Consider the following 24,424-nt stretch of genomic DNA (forward strand, 5'->3'; position numbering starts at 1 on the left):
TGTTTTGGTTCGAGGGAAACTCAGGCTTGTACCTCTTGGGTTGTGCAAGACAAGTGGGCCCCCCAGTTCCCACAATGGGGGTCTGCACTGGGCCTCCCCTCTGCAACCTGGTGAAGGTCAGTCCCCAGAAGCCTGAGCCCCCAAGTCGAGGCCCTCAGCAGGAGGCCCACAGAGTCCCTGGGGCAGGGGCAGGGCGGAGGGCAGGGGCCGTGGAAGGCCGGGACAGGCGTCAGCTCCTTAGGAGGCCTCTGCCTCCAGGCTTCCCCTCTTCCCGCCAGCCCACGCCCTCTTGCAGAGTTCTCGTTTGTTTATTTATAATTTATACTCAGCCTGATTCCAAGAAAGCTCCAAGGCACTTGCTGAAAAGCTGCTTCCTGGAGCTCAGTTGTGCTCCCGACAGTCCTGGGCTCAGAGCCCACCAGCGCTTCCCGAGTGTGGACGACTTCCATGATCTGGCCCCTCCGGATCTGGCCCTGACACGCGGTCTTCCCTGCCGCCCCCGTGTGCGTTCTGGCTTCTCCACGGCCCTCCCTTGCAATGCAGCCTGCTCAGGACGACTCGAGGCCCAGGATGCGCCTCCCCATTTTGGAATCAGACCTTCCTTGTGCTGCTTTCTCTGTCCCCTGATGGCAGGGGAACAATTGGCTCCTCTCTCTGCCTTGTGCTGCCTGTTCCATGTCACAGTTACCTGGTCCATGCTGCTCCTTGCTGCCCCCAGTCAGACCTGCCTGGTCCTTGAAAGGGCGTAACCAGGTCATGTTCTTGTGGAAGACCATAGGAGACAGTGACAGGAGGTGGGGCTCTGCTCTGTGTCTGGATTGGCGTTCAGGTGTGAGGTCCTGTGGTGGCCTCCATGGGCTGTCACACAAGGAGGGAGGGACCTGCAGGAGAAAGCTCCAAGCAGGGGAGCAGCTGGAGAGAAGAGCCACCTGCCGGCTCAGGCGGACCCCTCGGAGGGGGCTATGAGTAGAGGCCAAAGGCACTGTGTTTGCAAGTGTTTCTTCAGGACCTGGGCACCAGAGTGTGACTCGGCTGACCAGGAGGGGGCGGGGACCCAGCATAGTGGGGAAGGAATGGACACAGTGGTATTTGGCTGGTCCTGAGTCACAGCTTTGGGGCTCAGGGAGATGGGCCCCCTGAGCGGGGAAGTCCAAAGCAGGAGACCCAGCCAGCCAACGCAGCAGAGATTTTGAGAGGCTGTTTTAAGCCACTAAGTCTTGAGGCCATTTGTTACACAGTCAAAGCTAACTGATACACCCAGGACCTGTGGATGGTGCAGCCAGGAGTCCCCCTGTCCATAAGATCAGCTCTGCCCCGGGCAGGAAGTCCAGAAAGAGGCTCTCCTGGGCAAACCTGTAGCCTCAAGGAGGTCACACTAGCTGCTGGTGCCGACAGGGCGGGATCAGGGAGGTAGCCAGGGAAGGGAGTGCACTGACCACTCGGGGCTGAGGAGACTTGGGTGAGCAGCTTTAGGGGCTCCTGGGAGATTGTTCCCGTATTGATATTGGGGGCCAGCCACTGGGCTCCCTTCAATTGAGTCCTCATTCCTGGCTTCCCCAGCCCATCTGGGATCTCAAAACTTCTTGCTTCTGGAAGAAGGGTCCCCTTCTGTCCTGGGGCTCCCCTTTCCTCAATCTGGCGAGTTCAGGCATTGGCCCAAGGGCCTGGTTAAGTCTCCAGCTCAGATCTGCACCAGCCACGGCCAGATAATGGGCTTAACAAGGACAGTTTGGAAATGTCTTTTCAATTCTTCTGAGCCCTAACGCCTCCTTTGTAAAGTGGAGCTAACAATGGCTACCCTGACCCTGTGAGGGGTAAGAAAGAGAAAGCCCATCGAGCACATGTGCACATCCACCGCCTCTCAGAGCCTCAGTTTCCCCATCTGTAAAATGAAGCAGACTCTTAGGCTTCTCCCTCTGCCAGGAATCTGTAGCTCCAACTTCTACAGAACAGGTGTTGGAGGGCATGTCATGGGCTAGGGGTGGGGGCTGGCCCCTTCTGCTACCATCTGTGGGGTCAAAATCCCCTGGCCTGGCACCAGCAGTCACAGCCAATGCCCAGGTCCTTCCTTAGCTCAAGCAAACACCACCTGACAGAGGGGGAGCCCTGGCATGGCAGGGCCCTTGGGGCCACCCTCAGGGAGCCTCAGTGGCACAGGCAGATGCCAGCCGGGCCATGCCAGGGACAATCTGCCACTTGGCAGCACACTGCAGAATGTAGCCTTTCCCTGGTGCCGGCTCTCCCTGCCACCAAGTTCTGTGGTGCCACAGATGTCCTGGCCATGGGGGTCAAAGCAGACTAGATGTCCATTCCTGGACACAATGCTCCGTGCCAGAAGGACAGTGCCAGCATAACCCTTGCTGACACGGCTCTGGAACCCCTGACTTGGAACTGAAAGGGAGCCAGGCAACTTGGAAATGCCTTTGAGAGCCACAGATTGGCCCAGGAGCATGTGGCTGCTGGTGGGGAGGCTTGTGCCCTGCTACCCATGAGGCTGGCTGGCATATGGCTGCCCTGGCCTGCCCAAGCCACATGCCCTGCAAAGAGCTCCCCTCCCAGTGCCCATGGCCACACAGGGAAGCCGGTTGTCCGGACATTTGGATGCAATTCCGAGCAGCCCCGGATGCTTGTCTGGCTTCCTGCCTGGGAAACGGCATGGTGCGCTGGGAAGAGCACAGCCTTCCTGGCCTTAAAGAGCTGGCGGAATACCCACATCCCGCATTTACTAGTGGTGTGACTTCGGTCAAGGGGCTGCCCTTTCTAAGCCTCAGTTTCCTCATTTGTTAAAGAAGGGTGATGATATAAGTGTGAGGATGGACACCTGGAACCACACGAAGCCCAGAATAAGCTCCATGATCGTTGGCTCCGTCCCTTCCTGTCTGTGGTACTCGCTTAACGGCAGCTGCCGCAGACAGAACTGGCCCCCAGGGACCCCGGGAGGTCTTCCAGAAACCCCACCCTGGAAACAGATCCCACCCTCCTCCTTCCGCTGTGCCCCCCACACACCTGGCCTGGCTGTTCCCTCTTCCCATCAGTCCCTCCCACCAGGACAAGGGGGCCTTGAGGGAGCACCAGGTCTTCTCCAGCCAACTCAGCACCGCGTGCTGCTGCCCGCACGGGGCAATGGCATCTTCAGGCCCCGAGGATCTAAGCTGAGAACGATCGTGTGTGAAGGGCAGGGCTCCGTGAAGTGCTTCGGCTTCACGCGGGGACGAGCTCTTCACGGCACCTGCCCCATGGGCGGTTGCTTGGCCCGTGCAGGTTCTCTTCCTTCCTGAGGACCAGCAAAGGGACCCACGGATCCCTGCCAGAATTGGAGCAGGGTCCTCAGCCGACAGCCTGGACTCACACGGTCCCAAGAACATTTCTCTGGTCCATTTCCTGCCTTGGTGGGTTTCATCTTCGCCCCTCCCTGGGGGGGAGGAAGAGGAAAGACCCCTCATCCACCCGCTCGGTCTGGCGTTTACTGAGCCCCTACTCTGATCTGAACAAAACGGAGAAACTCTGGCGCCATGGAGCTTTCGGATAATAAGCACGCGACATTGTCAGCTGTGTGGGATGGTGACCAGACCCATGGAGAAAAATCAAGGCGGGGAGTTCGGGGAAGGGGAGGTGCATGCCCTGCAGGAGGCTGGACAGCAGGTGCAAAGGCCCTGGGGCAGGAAGGAGCGGGCAGGTCAGAGTCAGCTGAGGAGCGACCTCGACTTGCACCGCAGTAAGCGGAGCCGCAGAGGGAAGCATGAAGCGGAGCCGCAGAGGGAAGCATGACTTGCCCGCTCTTCTGAGGCCCCACGGCTGCCGTGCTGCGGGGGAGGCTGCGAGACCCCGGCTGAGGGGCTCCAGCAGCAATGTGGGCGATCAGGGCTGGCTCGGGCCAGGGTGCTGGCAGAGGAGGCGGGCGAAGCGCTCAGCTCTGGGGACGTGTCCCAGGCACAGGCGGGCTGGGAGCGGGGAGCCTGGGAAAGCCCGGCCGCGGGGCTCGGGGCTCGCCGTCTGAGCACGCTCGGGAGCCCACAGAGCGGGGCCGGCCACCAGGGAGGTCGCCGCCGCGGGACACGCCGCGCTCCCGGGCTTCGAGGCCGACCTGGGCCGCCCCACCCGAGCCCACAGCGCCGAGAAGCCACCAGGCCCCGACCGGAAGCCCCGCCCCGTCGGGCCCGCGCCCCGAGACGGCCGGAAGCCCGCCAGACCGAACTCTCGCGAGAGGCCCGGGCCCCGCCCCCCTGTAGCTCCGCCAATCGTCTCGCGCCCTTTCCAGCGCCGCACGCCCCGGGGGTCGCGGGCGTCCTGCTCCCTGACGCCCCCTGCCGGGGAGCCCGGGGCGGGTGGAGCGCCCACCCGAGCCCGCTCACGGCCCGCCCCAGCCCCCGCCCTTCCCGGGAGCGCATCCCGCGCCCGCCCCTCCGCCCGGTCCCCGACCTCGGGCCTCACCGCCCTCCCAGCCCCGGCCGGGCTCCGGGGGGCTCCCTGGAGGGGGTGGCTCCCCGGCCCCCCAGAGCTCAGCAGCTTCAGGGAAGGAGGGACCCGGGGGCTGGACAGCCCGGGGTCCGCGGGCCAAGGGGACAGCGGCCTCCCGTCGGAGCCCAGACCTCGGCCCAGCCGGGACGGAGCGGGGAGGATGCCTCGAGCTGCCTGGGGCAGGGACCCCGCTCCGGCCGGCCCCAGCCCCGGCGCCCGACGCGCCAGCTGTGTGACAAGAGAACGTCAGAGCGTGAACATGACCACGTGTGAGCTCGGGAGGGAGCCTCGGGCCTTGGGGTCACCCAGAAATCTGAAAGGAAAGTTACTGCGACTGGGGAAAAGCACAGTTGGCTGGAGAGTTTGGTTTAAAAATAAATAAATAAGTTTAAAATTATGTAACTTACACGTGTTTGGTGTAGAACATTTGGAAAACACATGAAAAGTATAAAAATCCTTGATCTCACCACCATACAGAACCACTGTTAACATTTCAGAATGTTTTCTTCCAGTCTTTTTTTTCTTAATGCGTTTATATTGCATATACTTTTTTTTCCCTGACAAAATGCATGGATGTGACCCCACAGACGCCTCTGCGGGAGTGGAGTGGACGTGTCCGCTGTGAGTCCTCCCTCACTGCCCACCCGGCCTCGTGTGTAGACGCCTGTGCACATACTGCCCAGCCGCTGGTTCCGGAGATCCACCCTCCCCTGCAGAGGAGGTCCCAGGAGTGTAGCTGCTCCATGTCCCTTTTTTCCCCGAGTTCTTCTGATCTTACCCTAGGTCATGGTCCCCGGGGTGCAGAGAGGGACACAATGAGGCTTGAGGATCCTGCCAGTCCAGGTGAGGAAGGGAAATTCAAGCAAGCAGGCCCAGTAGAAGCTCCATCCTCCGGGTGGAGAAGTAGGAAAAGTAGCCAGGCAAGGGGCCCAATGCCAACGCTTGGCCTCTGCACTCCCTGGGGAACACCGGGGACCCCCTAGGACCAGTAACCAAAGGAGGACACACACACACCGCATGGTCCCACCCTACCAGGGCAAGGAGGCACACTGTAGTCCCGATGCCCTGGAAGAAGCCCCTAGCCTGGGGAAGGCCAGCCTGCCCTCCTGGGCACAGGTCAGAAGCAGCGTGTATGTGCACTGTGGGGGGCACCCCTCCTTCTGAGACCCCTCTGACACTGCCGTCAATGATCTACAAGTCTGGCCCCTCAGCCCACCCCACAGAGCACAGACAGTCCCCTGACCCTCTTCTCCAGGGTCATGGGAATGACCTTGCCATCAGACATCTGTAGGGAATGAGGGCACAGAGCCCCCCGTGTCCTGGCTCCTCGGTGCTTGAAGGGCCAGTTGGTTTTGTCTTTTCCTCAGGCTTTTTGTCTTAAAGGATGTCTTGTGTGTGACGGCCCCTCTGCCCAGAGGGGGTGAGGGTGGTGGCAGCAGTGGGCACCTCCGCACTCCCCCACTGGGGTGCTTGGTCTCCAGAGGCTGCCTGGAGCTGGCGAAGCCGTCAGCCCTGTCCAGCTCGCTGCAGCTGATTTCTTCTGTCAGAAGCCCCTAGGGAGCAGTTTTGGCATGTGCCCGCCCCCTGGACCACCCTGCAGGGCAGAAGGAGCCCACCCCCACCCCAGCAGCCATAGAGAACCTGCTCCAGACGCCTTCACCTCCGTCCCCCAGACAGAGAACTCCTGCTGCTTCCCCACAACATTTCTTCCCCAAATTACTTCCCACTTGTCTGCTTGAAACCACCCGTGGCTTCCCTTGTCATTGAGAATAAAGCCTGGTGTTCTTTCCGTGATGTGTGAGGTGCCCATTACTGTGCAGCCAAAGACCCCAGGAGCACACTGCAGCGGAATCAAGCGAGTTTATTGACTGGTGGCGACGAGGGAGACCACACCCCATGGGGGACGATGGCATCTCAGTAAGAGGGTGTCAGGAAGGACCCACGAGACTCGCGTTGTGCTGGGAAAACACAGGATGGCAGGAGCTGGGGTGTGGGAGGGGAGGTTCAAGGACTCAGGGGTGGTTCTACGACACGATCGGTGTCTTCATAATGTTTATCTAGAAGAGGAAGAACAGGGTAAAGCCGAAGCTGACGTTGACAAAGCAGCAGCGGTCACTCACTAGCCAGGAGAGGGGGATGCCTGGCCATCCTTGAGGTCTGGACGGTGTTCACGTTCTGTGTTCAGACGTGATTACACGGGTCATGTTCTTGTCTTGATCTATCTTGGTCACAGAGTGGCCTTGTCTGAGGTTGGTGTTCGGTGACATCGTTTAGCTATGAAGTTGTCACCAGGCCAGTGACTAGTGACATCAACACAGGCTGCTCTTCTTTTTGGCAGGCCCCGTGTGGCCTGACCCCAGCTGCCCTGTGGCTCACCGGCCCCTGCTCCCCTTCTCACGGCTCCTGCCAGGCCAGGTTCCTGGTTTCCTTTGTGGCCGAGCAAGTTCCCCCTTCAGGCCTTTCAAAGTAGCCGGTCCCTCTGCCCAAAGCCCCTGCCCCAGGGACCCATGGGGCCACCCCAGCCCCTTCCCTGCCTCTCCCCCCCACACCCACTCTCCCCGCTGTGCTCTGACCCCCACCTGCCCTTCACATACTGGAACCCACCCCCTCGCCCTCTCCCCATCCTGCCACCAGATTCCCACAGCAGGGAGAGTTTGGGCCACACATCTGATCATGGCCGTCCGGGTGGATGGTTCCACACAGCTCTTGTCCTCCCAAGCACCCAGCCGTCCTTCGGTGCCAGCAGCCCCGCTCCCAGCCATTGTCACTGGACCTAGAGACCAAAGCCGGCTGTGCTGGCCACAGGACGCCCCCGTGGCACCAGCCTCTCAGCCTCCCCTTTCTACTGCCAGACACCAACGGGCAGCAGCCGGGTGGCCCCAGAGCCTTGGAGAGCAGAGAAGCCGGAGAGCTCGACCCCTGCCCTCTGCCCTGCCCAAAGTGGCTCTGGCTCCTTCCATGTCAGAACCCAGCCCCTGGAGGCTGGGCCAGCCCAGGCCAGCCACGCGATGCTCCCCAGTGTCCAGCCTGAGGGACCTCCCTTTATTAGTGTCCTTGTCCCTCAGCCCCTTTATTAGTGTCCTTGGCTTCCATAACAATGTGTCACAAACCACGTGGCTTAAAACCACAGAAATTTATTCTCTCACGGTTCCAGAAGCTAGAAGTCCAAAATCAAAGTGTCAGTAGGGCTGGCAGCTTCGGAAGGCTCTGAGGAAGAATCTGTCCCATGCCCCTGTCTCTCAGCCTCTGGTGGCTGCTGGCCATCCCTGGTGTCCCTTGGTTCATAGCTGCACCACTTTCTTTTCTGTGGGTCTCTCTCTCCTCTTCTTATAAGGACACCAGTCGTGTAGGATTAGGGCCCACCCTGATCCACTATGACCACATCTTAACCGGATGACAGGTGCAAAGACCCTATTTCCAGATAAGGTTACATTCACAGGTTCCAGGTGGACATGAACTGGGGGGACAGTGTTCCGCGCAGTCCAGCCCCATCCACACGTGGTGGAAACCTAGTGTCCTGGGGGGGTCCCTGCATTTCTCTGCTCATCTCACTTTGTGTTTCCTGCCCCCACTGCTTGCTCGATGGGGGTTCTACACTGGACACCCCCGGCACCTTCACTCCTGCAAAGCACCGTTTGCACAGACCATCTGGGTGGCAGACGTGCACTGATGCTGAGTGAAGGGACAGCACTTTACAGATGACCGTGCGGGGCCTTGCTGGCAGCTCGGTGCCCCTCCGTCCCCTACCCTTCTCCCTCCATCATCCCCCTGGTTCCTGGCTCCTTGGGCTCCCACCCTCCTCTCCCAGGACAGCTGTGAAAACCAGTCCTTTCCACCTTTTGCCCCAGCAGTTCCCTTCCCCTCGCCATTTCCTTTCAGCCTGGAACCCCAGGGGCAGGGGACAGGGAGGGGGCCCACCTGTCAGCCTACAAAAGCCATGGGGGTGTTTTCCCAAACAGAGCCAAGCTGGCCTATGTTCCCCTAGTAGGTGGTGGTGGTTGGTTCTTATTTCAAAGAGTGTTTCAGGCTTTTTTTTCCTTCTTTCTACATCTGTGCTAACATTCTGTGATTCTTAGAGAACTAAAATTCTGAAGAGCAAAGCCCAGAGCCAAGAATGTTCGAGCCAGAAGGGATTTCTATGAGGGATGAGACAGACTCAGCCTCTGCCCGTGGGGCTCGTCGTCGGGGGCAGGAGCGGGGCTGTCCAGACCCCAGCACGTGCGTCCTGCTCCGGAGGGAAGGTCATTGCCTCAAGACTATAACAGAGGGGATTAACTTACAGTGGGGCGGGGGCGGGTAGGATTTGGTCAAGCTGATGATTTCTTGGATGTGACACCGAATCACAGGCAATCAAAGAAAATATAGGTGAGGGCTTCATCAAAATTAAAAATGTTTGTGCATCTAAGGACAGTATCAAGACAGTGAAAAGAACCCACAGAATGGGAGAAAATACTCACAAATTGTATATCTGATAAGGGATTAATACCCAGAATTTATAAAGAATTTCTACAAACTCATCCATCACAAAAAAAACCCGATTCAAAAGTGGGTGAAGGATTTGAACAGATATTTTTCACAAGGAGATATGCAAAGGAACAGGCACGTGAAAAGGTGCTCCGTGTCACTAACCATCAGGGGAACGCAAATCAAAACCACAAAGAGACACCATCTCACGCCCAGTAGGATGCTACCCTCAAAGCACCAGAAAACGACAAGCGAGGCGAGGACGTGGGGAAATTGGAGCCTCGGGCACCGCTGCTGGGATGTGAAACGGGGCGGCCACTGTGGGAAACGGTGTGGCAGTTCCTCAAAAAGCTAAACATGGAATTGTCACATGACCCGGCAATTGCACTCTGAGTGTACACCCGAGAGAGCCAGAAGCAGGGACTCAGGTAATGCACCCCGTGTCCCCAGCAGCACAGCTCCCACAGCCAGACGTGGAAGCTGCTCACGCGGCCATCGCAGCCGAGCGGACAGGCTGAGGGTGGCCTGTACACACGCAGGAGCACCGTCCAGCCGCAGAAAGGAGCGAACGACGACACGTACTACGACACGAACAGATCTTGAACACATTCTGCCAAGTGACAGAAGCCGGTCATAGAAGGACAAACACCGTGCGACTCCACTGCTTTGGGCCACCTAGAACAGGCAAATTCACAGAGACAGAAAGTAGATGAGAGGTCACCAGGCGCTGGGGTGGGGGCGGAATAAGGAGCTAGTGCTTAGCGGTAGCTTCTGTCTGCGGTAATGGACAGGTACTGAAAATAGCCAGCGGTGATGGCTGCACAGCACTGTGAATGTAATCAAAGCCACTGAACTATACATTGACATTGTAAATTTTATGTTACATATATTTACCCACGATTGAAAAGCATTAATAATGTGCTATACCAAAAGCCATTAAATTGTATGCTTTACATAGGCGAACTGTATGATTTAGGAATTACAGCTCATTAAAAGCGTTTAAAGAAAAAGAGGGGGCAGCAACCCCCATGTCCTCCCCCATGCAAGGGCTCCTAAGGAGAGGCCTAGTGCACTGGAGACATGGGTGGTCTGGGGGAGGGGAGGGAAGGGACACAGAGGGGCTTCTCTCCCTGCGCCCCAGCCCTGCCCCAGGCGCCAGCTTCGGCTGCCTGCACTGCTCGCGGCTGCTCTGTGCTGAGCACAGCCTCCCCTTGAAGCCAATTTTCTGCACCGTGAAAATGTTTCCTCTGTGCCCACTTTAGCAGATGGCCCCCCACCTTGGCCTGAATTGAGAAGCAAAGAAATCAAACAGGGGACAGACGGCTTTCTTGGCAGTGTCTCATAGGCACACAAGCACGCCAACTCACACCCGCCTCCCCGCCGCCCCCGGCCACCCTCCTCCTCTGTGCGCTCGAGCCGGCCCCGGTGCCCGAGCTGAGCCTCCAAAGACGGGCTCCTCTTCCACCTGGCAGGCGTCCGACTGGGCACCTGGCCCAGGTGCTTGTTCCTGGCGGGGGCCTCAGGAGATACTTCTTAGGTGAGCCCGGGTAGGAGCGTGTTTCCAAGGCCTTGGCTGTGGCTTTATTTTCCCGCCCATCCTCCTCTCTGCCAGTCCCCTGCACCCTTCCTGGACACCGGATGGGTCATGGGTCGTGCCAGGGGCTCAGTGCTCCAGACCTCCCACGTGTAGGCCCGGCCCGAGTACCTGTCTGCACCCCTGGTTCCATGGTGGTTGAAAAACTTCTGGGGAGAACACTTGACCTAGGCCACCACTGGTACTCAGAAATACGAACACGCGTGTGGTCATAAGGGAGGGGTTGTGTCCTGAAGGTTTGAGGAAGGACAGCAGAGACCTTGAGGGGACAGCACCATCGTGGCAAAGTCTGGTGAGGGCAGATCCCGTGGCCTCCAGACCAGTGGTGGGGCAGGGGGCATGTGTCAGGGGGCCAGAGTCCCCGTGTGAATCGGAGAGGGGCTTGGAGCAAGGAGTCAGGTGCCCTCTGCAGAGAGACACTGCTTGTACCCATGGGCTGCGGAGGCTGGTCCTCAGGCTGCAGGGAGAGGCCGAAGGGACCACAGAGACCATTCAGTCCTGCCCTGTCATTGTATGTCCAGGGTGGGGTGGGGGGAGACTAAGTCGTGGGAGACCACTGCCCACTTCCCCAAGTGACCAGGTCAATCTCAGAAAATACTAGTGTCCTTCTTGGAGGAACCAAGAGAAGAAATGATTTTCAGGTTTTAAGGATCGAATTGTTAGAAACATTTATCTGGATGTCCACAACAGGGGGAATGTATCACCAGTGAGTTCAGAGGGAGTCTGTGGCATTTGCAGGATGTAAACCAGGCCGATCTGGGCCTTGACAATCCAGGGAGAAAGTACGTCCTCCCCCAGTGGGGCAGGGTGTCCTGGGGAGCTGAGGCCCTGGGGACTCCCCTGTGCATGAGATGTGAGTGCATGAGCAGCTAAGTCCTGGAGCCAAAGGAGGTCAGCAAGAGAGGGGGCTGCTGGGGATGAGCCCACCTGGCCACTTGCAGGGAATGGACACAGGGGACAGAGCAGGCCAGGACTCTTTCAAATGGGCTGCTCCCACCCGGGGGGCCCATGGCCAAGTGCGATGCCACACACAAGTCCAGCTTCCTGGAGCACTGAAGACATAGACAGGTGTGGGGGAGGGGCAGACTGGAGGAGGATGCAGAATGCCCGGGCCAGTGCATGACAAGTGCAGACTTCCAGGAGCCCCTGCACTTGCCACATCCCCGGCACCCCCGGGGCCTGGTCCAGCCTCCTCTGCTGCCTGCAGGGGGCCTGGGCGGGTAGGTTGACACATCCTGGAGCAGGTCCATGGGTAGTGAAGGAAGACTCAGTCCCTGCAGTCCCTCGTGGTGAGGGGGAAGTGGTCCTTGGGAGCTGGCCAAGAGCTGAGACCTGGCCCCTGAGACCTTCCAAGATGCCTGCCACTGACCAGATTCCCTGGAGAACGCTGGAGTGCAGGGGCCACAGCTGGGATGCCCCATGCCCAACCTCAGTAAGACACCCTCCCCTCCCCACAATGTGGGCAAAGTTCTCCCAGCTCCTCCTGGATCTTTGGCATCCAGGAGGGAATGGTCCATGCAGAACGACCTGTGGGGCAGGGTGGGGCAGTGCCCAGCCCTCCCAGTGAGACAGCCCTAATGAGAGGAGGGGTGTCGCTATGAGAGAGGAGTGGAGGGGCCCACCCGTGTGCACCTGCTCAAGCCAATGCCTGTTCATACACCTGATCCCACCTTCACCAGCTTGCCAGGTCCCATATTCCAGCTGAGGACACCATTGTAGCCAGGCCAGGTGAAAGTGCTGAGTCCGAAAGAGTCAAGAATCCTCCATCCCGATTCCAGCCCCGGCACAGTCAAGCTGTGCAACTTTGAACAAGCCTCACAGCCTCTCTGGACCTCAATCCCCTCATCTGAACAGTGGGGGAATAGACTAGATGGCCCTCAAGCTCTGACAGCCCAGACCTCCTACAGGTCTCAGATGGAGCGTCTCTTCTCTCTCTAGGACAGAGCTAGGGGTCTCTGCAGGTCAGACAGGTTGCCCGTGCACAGTGCAGTTTAAAGAGGCTGGCCATGTGGGGGCAGGGACAGTGCAGACACAGGGAGACAGGGTGGCTGTCTTCATTTGCCTGGACAGATGCGTGGGGGCTGCAACTCAGTGTGAGGAACTGAGCACAATATGAAATTTTTAAAAAAGAAGGAAAACTTGCTGATAGAGCTATCTGAAAATGCAACTCTGTCTATGGGGTAGTGAGTTCCCCACCCCCAGAAGTGTGCAAGCTAAGAACAGCTTCAATGCATATGATAGGCTGTTAGAGTCAACGACTTCCAAGACGCCCTCTGGCTTTGAAATCCTGAGCCCGTGTCCCCTGCCCAGACTGCCACATAAGCCAGCACAGCCGCAAGCCTGGTGGCTTCCTTTTGAGGCACTGTTCTTAACTCCACAGCCCCCTGAAGTCATTCGTTGATGCACCGAGACCAGGTGTGAGAAGTGTGCAAAGTAATTTGTTTCTAATGAGAGTTAAAATACCCAAGTTTTTGAATGAGCTCTTACGTGGAAATTAGAAATGGAAGCGTGATGTTATCACAGGCATAACTATGCACTCTCTTGCGTGGGAGGCACGAGGTGGTGTGTCGGCTGCAGCTGCTGGAATCAGGCATCACCCCGGGCCTGGCCGTGAGCCTACACCTTACAGGTGACCCCCACCCACCAAGGGCAGCTCTGGAGAAAACAGGCCAAGGGCCTCCAACCTGGCACGGCCTGCCTTCTTCCTCCATACCACCCCAGGCAACGCTCACACCCCACCAAATGCCAGCTCCCGAGTCCTGGCCAGGGAACATCAGAGCATTGGACAGGAAACCTCTGGGCAATGCCGACAAGAAGCCAGAATGAACAGCCCTTTCCACTAACCCAGCCTGCATGTGCATGTGTGTGTGTGTGTATGCATGTCTGTGTGTGTATGTGCATGTGGTGGGGAGACCAACCAAGCAACCAGGTGGGCTATTTTGGCTGTGTTCCCTGACCTCAGATTTAATTTAAGTGCCCTGGGATCACTAATACCAGGGCATCTGGATCCTAGTCATTTTGTCCCTTGGAAGGGAGCAGCTCAAACTCTATATATGTCCAGAGTCCAGCTTGGTCCACAAGGGGGCCTGGGAAGTGAGTTCTGGGGATTCCCTTTTGCTTGAATGCAAGGAAGGGGCTTGGGGACTCCAAAGAGGAGAGGCCACCAGGCCTTGGGTAGGGACCTGTTAACCAGACATGGTGATGGAGAATAGACAGGGCTGCTTAGGAATAACAAGCCCATGCTGCCTGGACCTGTGCCCAGCTGGGCCAGGGATAGACTGCACATTCACCCAGAAGGGCACGGGGCTGCACTGGAGTCACTCAGCACCCCAGGCCCAGTGCGGCCTCTCTGGCTCAGTGTCAGCTGCCCCTGGGAAATGGGAAGCCCCTCAACCCTACATCCCAGTATCGTGGGGCTGTTGAGGGGCACAGTGCCATGCAATCACGGGGCATGTGTCCCCGTGTGGGTCAGGGTCACCTGGGCCCTGCAGGAGGAGAAGGGTGGCTGAGTGGCTGGGCAGGTTGAGATGGCATCGGCAAGCTCTAGAAAAGAAAGACATTCCAAGGAGACCACGGTCTTTCTTCACTCTTTACTGTGTAAAAATAAACTCAACAATTCATGTCATTTCAGCAAGAAAATGAAAAAAGAAAAGAAAAGAAAGCAAGAATACCAGTAGAAATAGTGCATTTCCAGAATTGCTGATGGGAGGTGGCAGGTCCCATGGTTTTGACCCATTTGATACCCAAAAGGCTGCAGGTCATATGAAAAATGTACAGCTTTGGTTAGCAAATAATGAAAAAGTAAGATACATCGATTCTCTTTCATATTATACAATATGTACATTGTAACAATGTCATCCTTAGGGGTTTGCTTTTTTTTTTTTTTTTTTTGGCAAATAAGACAAAATTGGGACTCTACGTATTGGGCTTTTCTCCTCAATGACCTGCTCCCCTTCAACAACCTGCACGTAGGTCCGCCGTGCACAGAAGCAGCACGCCTCCGCGCTAGCTGCTGCACTCACACCTGTGTTTGAAGAGAAGCAGCCACAACTGCTAAAGCCACATTTTGTCGCCATGAGATTACAAAGGATTTCATCCTCTTCATGCAAACAACACGTCACCCTAGTTTCTGCTATCAAAGTTGGAACTGATACTCAAATCCTGTTAAGATAGGTCAGTTCCAAGACAAAGGGTCACTGCACATGGCCCATTTTACCTCCTGGTCCCCAACGTGCTTTTGAGAACAGGTGGCCCCTTTGGAGCTCACTGGAATGACTGTGAACCTCACGCCAGCCTCCCCCTGACCCCCACTGCCCACAAGACACCCCCTTGGTCTCAGGCCCCCGGGCTGGTGACAAAGTGATCTTTGCAGTCTTAGAAAATAAACTGGGAATCTACAAAAGGAAAAGAAAGCATACAAAATGTATCTCTTTCTTCCAAAATACGTGCTTTCAGTCCTACAGTTGGGTGGAGTCTGAAAGTATTTTTCAAGGGAGATATAGGTTGAGCTAATTTATAGGTTTGTCCTTTTCTTTCATAAAAATACTCTTGTTTGGTAATAAACTTTTTCTTCTGCAGTAAGAGAAATAATACTGTGTTATCAAAATCAAGAAGGCTTACGATTCAAGTGGGATCTAAGCCCCCGAGGGCCCAGAGAGCCTCTACGGTGGCTCCCCCGCCTCGGACACCCAGGGAGCTGTCGGACGCCAGCTCGGCAAAAGCAAACACTGTCTCAACAGTGTTTTTTATCTTCCGATTTTATAAAATGGCTTACCTGAGAGAGGCTGTGTTATTCAGTGCAAGAGGGAACATCAGTCAGATTAAGGAGTAGATGGAAACTACGTGGATTATTTGGTGGCTGTGTCGTTTACCTTTCTTGGGGCCAACAAAGTACCAAGTGTTGACACAGTGAGGGGGTCAAGGGGCGTGGCACAGATTCCAGTTAGGGGCGCGGAGGGGGCTCAATGTCGGCTTCTGTCCCTGGCACCACAGGTGCGTCGGGGGCGGGGGCAACAGGGTGAGGGCCGGGAGGGTGCAGGGACAGAAGCCTGCACATGGGGTAGGCTCTGCCCCTCTCTAGTCAGGGCAGAGGATGGCTTGTGGTCCTGAGCGGACAGCTCCCACTTCGCCCACTCTGGGCAGAAGGTGGGCGGGGGTCCGGTAGGTTGGCAGGGGCTGGTGGGAGGGGCCCACAGGGGAGCACCTAGCACAGCTCCAGGACGGCTGGAGGGAGGGTGGGGCGAGATCTGGTCTAAGAGGCGAGTCCACGCTCTCGCTGTCTCCCAACTGCGGGGATTATTTCAGCTTGTTCTCAACCCATATGTTAAAAATGCTTCCTGGTGTGTTTGGGGAGTGGGGAGGGGGAGAGGGAAACTGATCTCTCTCTCGACCTCCTCCGACACCCTTGGCTTGCTTACCCAGACATTTTCGGTAGCTACATGGGTGGTCACAGAACACTGGGTGGCACTCGGCACACAACACAGAACTGAGAAGTCCATGCAGGCAAGGGAACACACATCGGACTGAGGGGGCACAGAACACACCACCCCAAGGAACATGCAAACAGAGAAGATCCCTGCACATCCAAGGAAGCACAGCCCAATGGGCGCTGATGAAGCACGATCACCTGAAAAGAGCCACTGCTGAACGCCACGCGCCGCACAGCGCCTGACCCGCGCTCTCCCCGTCACAGGGACGCACGGCAGAACGGCGGCCGGGTACTGTGAAGACACTCACGAGGACACAGAGACACCGACACAGACACAAACAGATGCACTAGGTTTCCAACACAACATGGACCTGCATTTAAGGGGACAGGTGGCCCCGAAGGAACAGAAGACAGAAACACCTGCTCCTCCTGAAGAAATGTCTGCAGCTGCAGATGAGCCAGGCAGTGCAGGAGAATGTCTAGAAAGACTTGTCAGCTTTTTGCTAACTAGACTCCTGGAGACAGAGTCCAGGGTGTCCTCAGGGCATGACACAACAAAGCAGGGAGCTCACCCTACCCTGGCATGACCCTCCAAGCATTCTCTCTCTCCACACACACACACACACACACACACACACACACACACACACACACTTTTCTCCCCTCCTTGGAAGGACTAGAAGAAAATATTCATGTGGCTTTTCATGGGCAACAAAAATGTCAAAGGTTCTGGACACTGGTCAGGTCTCAGTGTCACCGGCTGGTGACAGGTTGGGGGCCACTGCAATACTTAAGCCCTGCGAGATGGAGGAGTGGGTTTCAGGCCCCCGTCCTGGCCATGCCTGGCTCCAGGTGAGAGGTCCCGGAACCCCTGCCCCTCGGAGGGGTCTGCACCAGCTCCCCTGGACCTGGGTGTGCTGGAATGGACATGGCTATAAGAAGTACTGCGGGGAGGTCGTTCCCACTGACTGGCTGGGTTCGAGCCTCAGTGGCCCTGTGTGGCTGGGTTTTCGTCATGTGGGTTTCCTTGTCTAACAGGTCTCCTCTCAAAGCCTCTGGTCTCCCATTGGCAGAGGCAAAAAGGGAGGGGCGCTGGGACTCTGGCTGCCCAGGCTCCGGGTGGGACTTTCTTCTCTCAGGACCATCTGGGCTGACGCAGCTGAAAGGGAGAAACGGATCCCAGCCTCGCTAGATGCGGGGAGGTGGGAAGGCCGGGGGCAGAGGTGCCATCCCGGGACTGTCCGCCTTCACCCTTCAGAGAGAGTGCTCTTCTGGTGCAAAATAAAAAATCCCCGTGGAGAGGCCCCCCAGCCTTTAACAAACCACTAAAAGACATGTTTTATATCAATATAGACACGTGGCTCTGAAAAGGGTTTGCAAACGAGGACAAACCTGCATGTCGAGCACGCCAGCCGGAGGCACGTGGGTGGCCGGCCACACGGGCAAGTACAGACTTTCGACCCATCAAGAGATTTCCCAAAGCCACAAAGAAAGGAGGTAAAATACCTCACTGTAAAAGAAAAAGCCTCCCCCAGCCACCCACACACACACAGACACACACACAGACACACACGCACACACAAAGCCTCTCACCTACTTCTGCATTGTTCAAAACGTCGCTGCCGCCTGCTTTAGCTGTCACTAGGGCATGCCTGAGCATCAGTCAGGGCTCCTAGAGAGAAGTGGGGTTTCCTCAAGGACAGACAAGAGCCTGGACCGCTTCAAATGCACGAGGAGGACAAAACCAGGCTGTGTGCGTGTGTGTGCGTGTGCGTGTGCAGGGGCCATGGCCTTGATTCATTCCTGGGGCGAAGGGAGAGAAGAGATGAACACATCATCACTGCACAAGCAGGGGAGGCAGGCGTGGGGCTGGGGCCGGGGCTCAGCCCTGGCTGGCAGCTGTCAGTTGATCTGGCGACAGGCCTCGAATGTCCACTTGGTGGCTCCGCCGTAGATCTCAATATGGGATTCAGCCCAGGCGATGACATTGCCAGAGAGGGCCTTGGTGCTGCAGGTGGCCAAGTTGTACACCTCCCCCGGGGTCAGCTTGCGGTCCCAGATGTTGAAATGGGCCAGCTCACCCACAAACGCTTGGGTGGCATCAAATCCACCACCCAGAGTGTCCTTTGGAGGAAAGCAGAGATGAGGGTGGAGGGGGCCGTAGGGGTGGCCTGGGGGCTGGGCGGAGGGAGGCCCATCCCAGGGGGTGAGTCTGGGTGTCTCTGTGTCTCCCCCATCAGGGGCTCTCACGCCACTCTGGGGGCCGTTTGTCTCCCTGACTCTAGTCTTCAGCGACACATCTGTCCCTGCCCCAGGGAGCCCAGGGAAAGGGACAGTGACAGCTGCCTGGATCTTCCCCTGGGGGCACCTGGACTCTGCCCTTCCTGCAGTCAGTCCCTTGGCCAGTGAGTGAGAGGTCAGTGGGGGTCACGGACAGCCATGGCGCAGGGTCTTGGGGCCCTGCTCAGAAGCCACTCTTCGTTGGCTGTGGCTTGGCTGCCCAACAGCAACAGAAGGCCTGGACTCTCCGTCCCTTCAGCGCCCTCCCGGGTGCCCCATGGGAGACCAACCACTTCAAAGGAACTAAACTATTCATTGCTAAAAGCAGAGCTGGCCTTCCCATGCCGAAGACAGAAAGGGTTGTGGCAGTTATGGGGGGTGTGGAACCCAAAGCTCACTCCTGCGAGAACTTCCTGAACAAGCGCCCTGGAGCCAGGATTTTGTCCAAACCGCTGCACATCTCGCTCCCCTGGGCTGCTTCTCAGGGGAAACCACATCCGTCCCCACTCCCCACTGTCAGTCCCCTGCCCCTGTCAGCGCCCCACCACCCGCGTGGCCTCCGGTCTGGAGCTCCCCCTGCCCGCACGGCCATACCTGCTCCTGGCCCAGCACCAGCACGCCCTGCGGCTTGATGGGGTGGTAGGGTGCCAGGTTCTCGCCACTGCCGCCCTGTGTGCCATCCTGGTAGGCCTCCCAGACCCCATCCCGGGTGGTCCAGGTGACGCAGATGTGGTGCCACTTGCCATCATTGATTACAAAGGGCAGTTTGGCCACCTGGGAGGGAGAACGACACACCATGCTGAGGGGACAGGGTACGACGTTGAACCCATGAACTCACGAGGCCAATTGTTACTGGGTTTTAGCCATCTACTACCAACGCTGGCATAGAGACGAGGGAGTGTGAAAGCTGGCAGCCAGTTCTGCGGTTAGCGGGGGGCCAAGATGGAGGAGAGTTCGCTAGTGGAGACAGGCTGCCCTGTGCTGCCCTCTCCCAGGGGCCACACGGCCCCGACCTCCTCCCGAGAGAAGGGCCTACGTGGGATCGATTCAGACGAGGGAAGAATCTCTAGGGGCACTTTCCACCCCTAGCATAGCTATGTTCCCCCAAATATGGAGCAGCAAAGCCAGTCCCGAAGCCAGCTGGTGCAGGAGGGGTCAGGTTCACACCTGTGGACAGTCTAGGACAGCCCCATGGATGCTTCTCTGTCATCACCCCCACCCCCACCCCAGAAGGCCTCTGCCTGGGGAGGTTCCAGCTCTCCCTGTTCTCAGGGTGCAGGTGGGTGCGCCCTTCCCCACCTTTCCTGGTCTTCACTTTCCACCTCCCTCAGTCCTGCCTGCAGATGCTTTCCTCGGGGCACAGAAGCATCTAAGGCCACCATAGCCCTGTGCCAGCACGTGGCATGGACCAAGCTCCTGGGGGTCCTCGCCCTGCAGTCCCGCAAGCCCAGGTGGGGTAGGGGCTCTACCTTGTCGTTAATGAGGATCTCCATGGGATTGTTGCCCCACTCGATGAGGACCAGCTCGTTGGCCTGGCCAGGCACGGCGTAGGAGAAGGGCGTGCCCACGCCCGGCGCGGCACTGGACTTCAGCCACATGCACACGGTGAAGGCGTACATCTCAGGCAGGCTCTTCTTCACCTTGGCGTACATGTAGTTGGTCCGCAGGGGGAATGTGAGCTGGAACTTGTCTCCAGGGCGGTTGTCTTTCTGACCTGGGGAGGACAGAACACAGTTCTGACATCTGCACCTTGATGAAGTGCTTGTCAGTATTTTAGTCGAGTTCGATGCCTGCCAAGCCCTGTGACGCAGTCAGGGCAGCCTCCCATCTCCACCCTGTAGATGCAGAGGACGTGGCTCTCTGAGGTCAAGTCCTCTGCCCCAGGCACAGGGCCAGTCAGGAAAGAGCTGACCCAAGGTCTCTGCACTCTGATCTGGCCAGAACTCCTTCCCACATGGTGTGTCCCTGGGGAGGCGGGGTGGGGCGTGTAGCACGCAGGGGGCCGTGAGCATCTGCAGCTGGGCTGCATGGTGGGTGTAGGTAGAGAATGGGGACAGACCTCACACCAATGCACACCCCATCAGCCGACCAAGAGGGTGTGGCCACAGAGGAAGAAGGAACGAGGTTAGCTCTCCTCAGAGCAGCCCCGATGGGGGCCGACCTGATTGCAGGATGGTGACGGTGTTCAAAGCCCCTCACTACTCGTCCTGGGCTCTTCTGGATCCCCACCCAAGACAGCTGGGCCCCCGGTGCCCACCGCACTTCCCTTGAGGTTCAGACATGCTGTAGCCCTGATCACTCATCTGGCCTGCTCTGACGCCCCTTGAGGATGCGGGCTGTTTCCAGAATCCCATTTGCCCCTCGGGAGGGAGAGTTGTCCCTTCCCCTCTCCGAGGTTCTTCTAGGGACTCTGCCTGGAGTTCTGAGAGGGCAGGACCAGGACCACAGGGAGCATCCTTAGAGCCAGGGTCTCCCCAGGTGACTGCTTTGAGGAGGAAGCCACACATGCTCAGGTGAGCTTCCTGCGTGCTTCCCGAAAACTCAGGATCCTGGCCTGGTAGCCTCCCCCTGACACAGGGCCACCTGCTCCTGCCTGCTGGCCAAGGTAAACACCTCGCCCTGCTCCCCACATACACTGTGGCTGTGGCCCCGAGCATGGTGTGACAGGCAAACATTCCACTCCAGCAGTGGGCACTGCTACCAGACCCAAAGCTGGGAAACACACACACACCGGCCAGCTCCTGGGTGTGCACCGCGGTCCTGCTAGAGAGCCCAAGAAGAAACCAGTCCCCCAGGCCAAGAATTATATCTAGAAGGTATCCTGCCGGGCCAGTGACACCCCGCTTCTAAGCCACATATCAGGAAACAGTGCGGGGCTGGCCCCCTCAATACGTTGTCCTCCCCACCCCCACCCATTCAGGCCTGCAGTGGGGTGGGGGGGCCCCAGCCCCTGGCCTCTCTCCAGGGTTTCATTCCCCTGCGTCTCCCCTCCTTCCCTCCCCCTCCCTCCTGAGGTCCCTCCTTCCCCTGATCTGTTTTTCAGTTACATAACACGCCTTAAGATGGCACTGTTTAAATCCGTCCAGCACATTTTGCAGTTCGAGCAGGGTCACGTGGCCCCGCTCCGCACCCGGGTGCCCCCCCCCCCTTTTTACAACCTTATTTGATTTCTGCGACTTCAAGGCAGAGCTGCCGGAGCTCTTCCCAGTGCCCAGGGTTTGAGCCTGGCCGGCTGAGTTGACGACTGGGGGAACCGCGGGGGTGCACGAGAGGCCTGGGCTTGGGTCACTTGGAAGAGAAAACCGCGGGGCAGGGGCTCAGGGCAGAGGTAGGGTGGACTCGAAGATCCCCACAGGCTGCAGGGACCCCGGGTAGCTGGGAGGAAACCTGCTCAGAAGCCCAAGTCGGCTGGAGACCAGGAGGACCAAGCCCCAGCCAGACCAGCTCTGTGATGGGGACGGGGACCCGCTAAGAGAGGCTTTCTTAACCAGGGACGTTTGGAGCTGGCCACAGCTACTGTGCAAAGTTACTGAAAATTAAACAAATCAGACTTGAAAAATCCAGCGAGTATGTGACCATGTCTTGATGAGGGGGGAGGGGGGCATGCAAACCCTTCCACAGCTCTGCCTTCCTTCCCTGGAGATGGGAACACCGACTGGAAGCCCAGAACCTGGGGGGGGGGGGGTGCGGGGACGGGTAGGTCTGCAGGAGAGGGGGAGCTCGGGGCGCTGAGCTGTGCAGGGAGCGGCAGGAGGCAGGGTCCCCGGAGAGGGAGCTGGTGGCAGCATGACGTCCCCCCGCCCCCAGCCCCATCACCTTTCTCGAGCTCGCTGATCCGCTGGTGCAGGGAGGTCAGGGCGCTCTCGATCTTGACCCTCTCCTCGGTGTCGTTCCTGGGGCCCCCCTTACCCTCCTCCAGAGTGTTGACCCGAGAGAGCACCTGCCTCTCCAGGTCGTCGATCTTGCTTTGCAGCAGATCCTTCAGGCTGTTGGTCTGGCTGGAGGAATTGAGGCGGCTGTACTGCTGCGGAGGTGCGAGAGGGGGAAACCAGACCGTTACGTTCGGAGCGGGACCGCGCCAGGAGGCCCGGGCGCGGTCCCCTCGGGGCGCCTGCGGGGGCGGCCTGGCGGGGAGCTCGGGCGAGTGGCCGCCCGTGCGGCCCCACAGGCAGCTCGGGGAGGCGCCCGCCGGGCACGGGCGCGCAGCCGAGGCGGGGGCGGGGGGTGCCCGGCCGGGGCGGGGGTCGGGGTGGGGGTGGGCAGAGGGGCGCACGGGCCGAGGGGACGCCGCGGCGCGCGCGGACCTCGAGGTTCTCCAGGCGGGTTTTGAGCGACTGCAAAGTTTGCCCGAGTTGGCTGAGCGTCTCGGCGGCCGGCGTCCGCGACAGGTCGCCCATGGTGTTCTTGCCGGAGCCGGGCTGCTTGCGGCCGGCGCCCGCGTCCAGCGTGCTCTGGCTCTCGCAGCGGCCCAGCTTGGTGGTCAGCTCGCGGATGGTCTCCTTCTGGCTCAGGATGGTCTCCTTCTGCTGCAGCACGGTCTCGCGGAGCTGCAGCACGTTGCTCCGGAGCTCCTCGGCGCCGCCGGCGGCCACGGACGCGGCGCACATGTCGGCGTCCACGGGCACCGAGGTGCAGATGAAGCGCGTCGGCCCGAAATCCTGGGCCCCGCCGCGCAGGAGGCAGAGCGCGAGCAGCGCACAGGTGCGGCCGGCCTGCATGGCTGCGGCTCGGCTCGGGCTGTCGCCGCGCTCCCCGGCCGGCCGCGCGGTCCCCGCCACCACCGCCGCCGCCGCGCTGTCCGGCCCCCACTGCCGCCTGCGCTGCGGAGCCCGCGCCTTTTATGCCGCCGCGGGAGGGGCCGCGGCGCCGCCGACGTCAGCGGGGGAGGAATCCCGCTCTAATCGGCCGCGGCCGGGGCACCGGCGCCAGGCTGGGGCTGCTCCGCCCGCCCCTCCACGGACGACCCCGCCCGGGCCCGGAGGGGAGGACGAGGTCGCGTCGCGGCCCCGGACTCCAGGACCGACCACCTGCGACCGGGCTCTGGGCGGGCGGGACGACGGGCCCGGGGACAATTCGGCTCGGCTCGCCGGGCGGCACTGAGCGCCCGGAGGGTCTGGGCGGGGGACAGTCGCTGCCGGGCTGCGTCCCCAAGGACTCGGATCGTCGACCCCCGGGTGGCCGGGTGGCCGGGTGGGCGGAGCCGCGGGGCAGGGCCTCACGACTCGGCTCAGTCTGGAGAGGGGGTCGCCGGGCCGCTCCACATCTCTTAGCTGTCCGCGTGGGGCTGAAAAGCCACGACACACCCGGGGTCTGGGGACTTCCCACGGCCTGGTTCCCGGCTCTCCTGCGCTTCCCCTCCCGCAGCTCCGGGGCTTTGGGGACCCGGCCACGGCCCCCGGGGGATGGCAGCCCCCACCGCGTGCAGGGGGGGACCTCTCGGAGCCCGCCCGGCGGACCGAGCCTTCCCTGCCCGCGGAGCCGGCCCGATTCACGCTGGACGCTCGCCGTGGCCTCGGGGCCCGGGCGCAGCCGGCGGCGCTTCCGAGGGGAGCCCGGGGGAGCCTCCCTCCGGCCGAGGCGGGCGCGCGTCGGGGCGTGTCCGCGTTTCCTGTCCCCACGCGCTGCCGCTTGTCCCGCTTCTCCAGCCCGACGGCCAGCAGCCAGGGGTCCCAGAGGCGGGCAGGGGGCGTCGCTCCTTGCACTCGACCCACAGACGCCACCCGGACACGCGCGCTCGCGCCGCTCTTCTGGGCATCGGCGCCGCCGGGCTGGGCTCCTGGATGCCCGTCCGGGTCCCGGCGCCGGTGCCGCTGCCCCGCCCCGCGGCCGTCGCAGCCAAAAGCGCCTCAGACGGTACAGAAGAGGAAACTGAGGCGCCAGGCGCTGAGGTTCCCGAGGTCGGGGTCGAGGTGACAGGGCGAGCCCGGGCTCGAGCCGCCGTCCGGTGGCCCCGCTGAGCCCCACCCGCACCGGCCACCCCGGCCTCGCTCGTCCCTTCACTCAGCAGCCTGTTCCCGGGCACTGCGAGGCGCCGGGCGGGCGAGTGGACGGGCCCCTGCGGCGGAGCCCCGCGCCCGGGACACCCACGGGCGGCAGGCGAACCCTCTCGAGAGACCGCGACTCCTCCCACCCTCTCCGCGGCCTCCGGCCCCGGCCCTTCACCCTGCTCGGGTCCGGGGCTGCGAGCCGGCGCGGCCCCT

General features: G+C 59.7%; 1 protein-coding gene across 1 annotated transcript; it reads right to left on the reverse strand.

Annotated features, from left to right (window-relative positions):
• Positions 1-14,875: 14,875 nt before the first annotated feature.
• Positions 14,876-22,942, reverse strand: NPTX1 (neuronal pentraxin 1). The gene is made up of 5 exons (XM_063080794.1): positions 22,529-22,942; positions 22,041-22,248; positions 19,694-19,938; positions 18,819-18,998; positions 14,876-18,068 (listed from the first exon to the last, which is right to left on the reverse strand). Exons 1-5 carry the CDS (start codon positions 22,940-22,942, stop codon positions 17,847-17,849), a joined length of 1,269 nt encoding a protein of 422 aa, XP_062936864.1. The 3' UTR covers positions 14,876-17,846.
• Positions 22,943-24,424: the final 1,482 nt, after the last annotated feature.

The sequence above is a fragment of the Cynocephalus volans genome, chromosome 16 (assembly GCF_027409185.1).
Source record: "Cynocephalus volans isolate mCynVol1 chromosome 16, mCynVol1.pri, whole genome shotgun sequence".
NCBI classification, from domain to species: domain Eukaryota; kingdom Metazoa; phylum Chordata; class Mammalia; order Dermoptera; family Cynocephalidae; genus Cynocephalus; species Cynocephalus volans.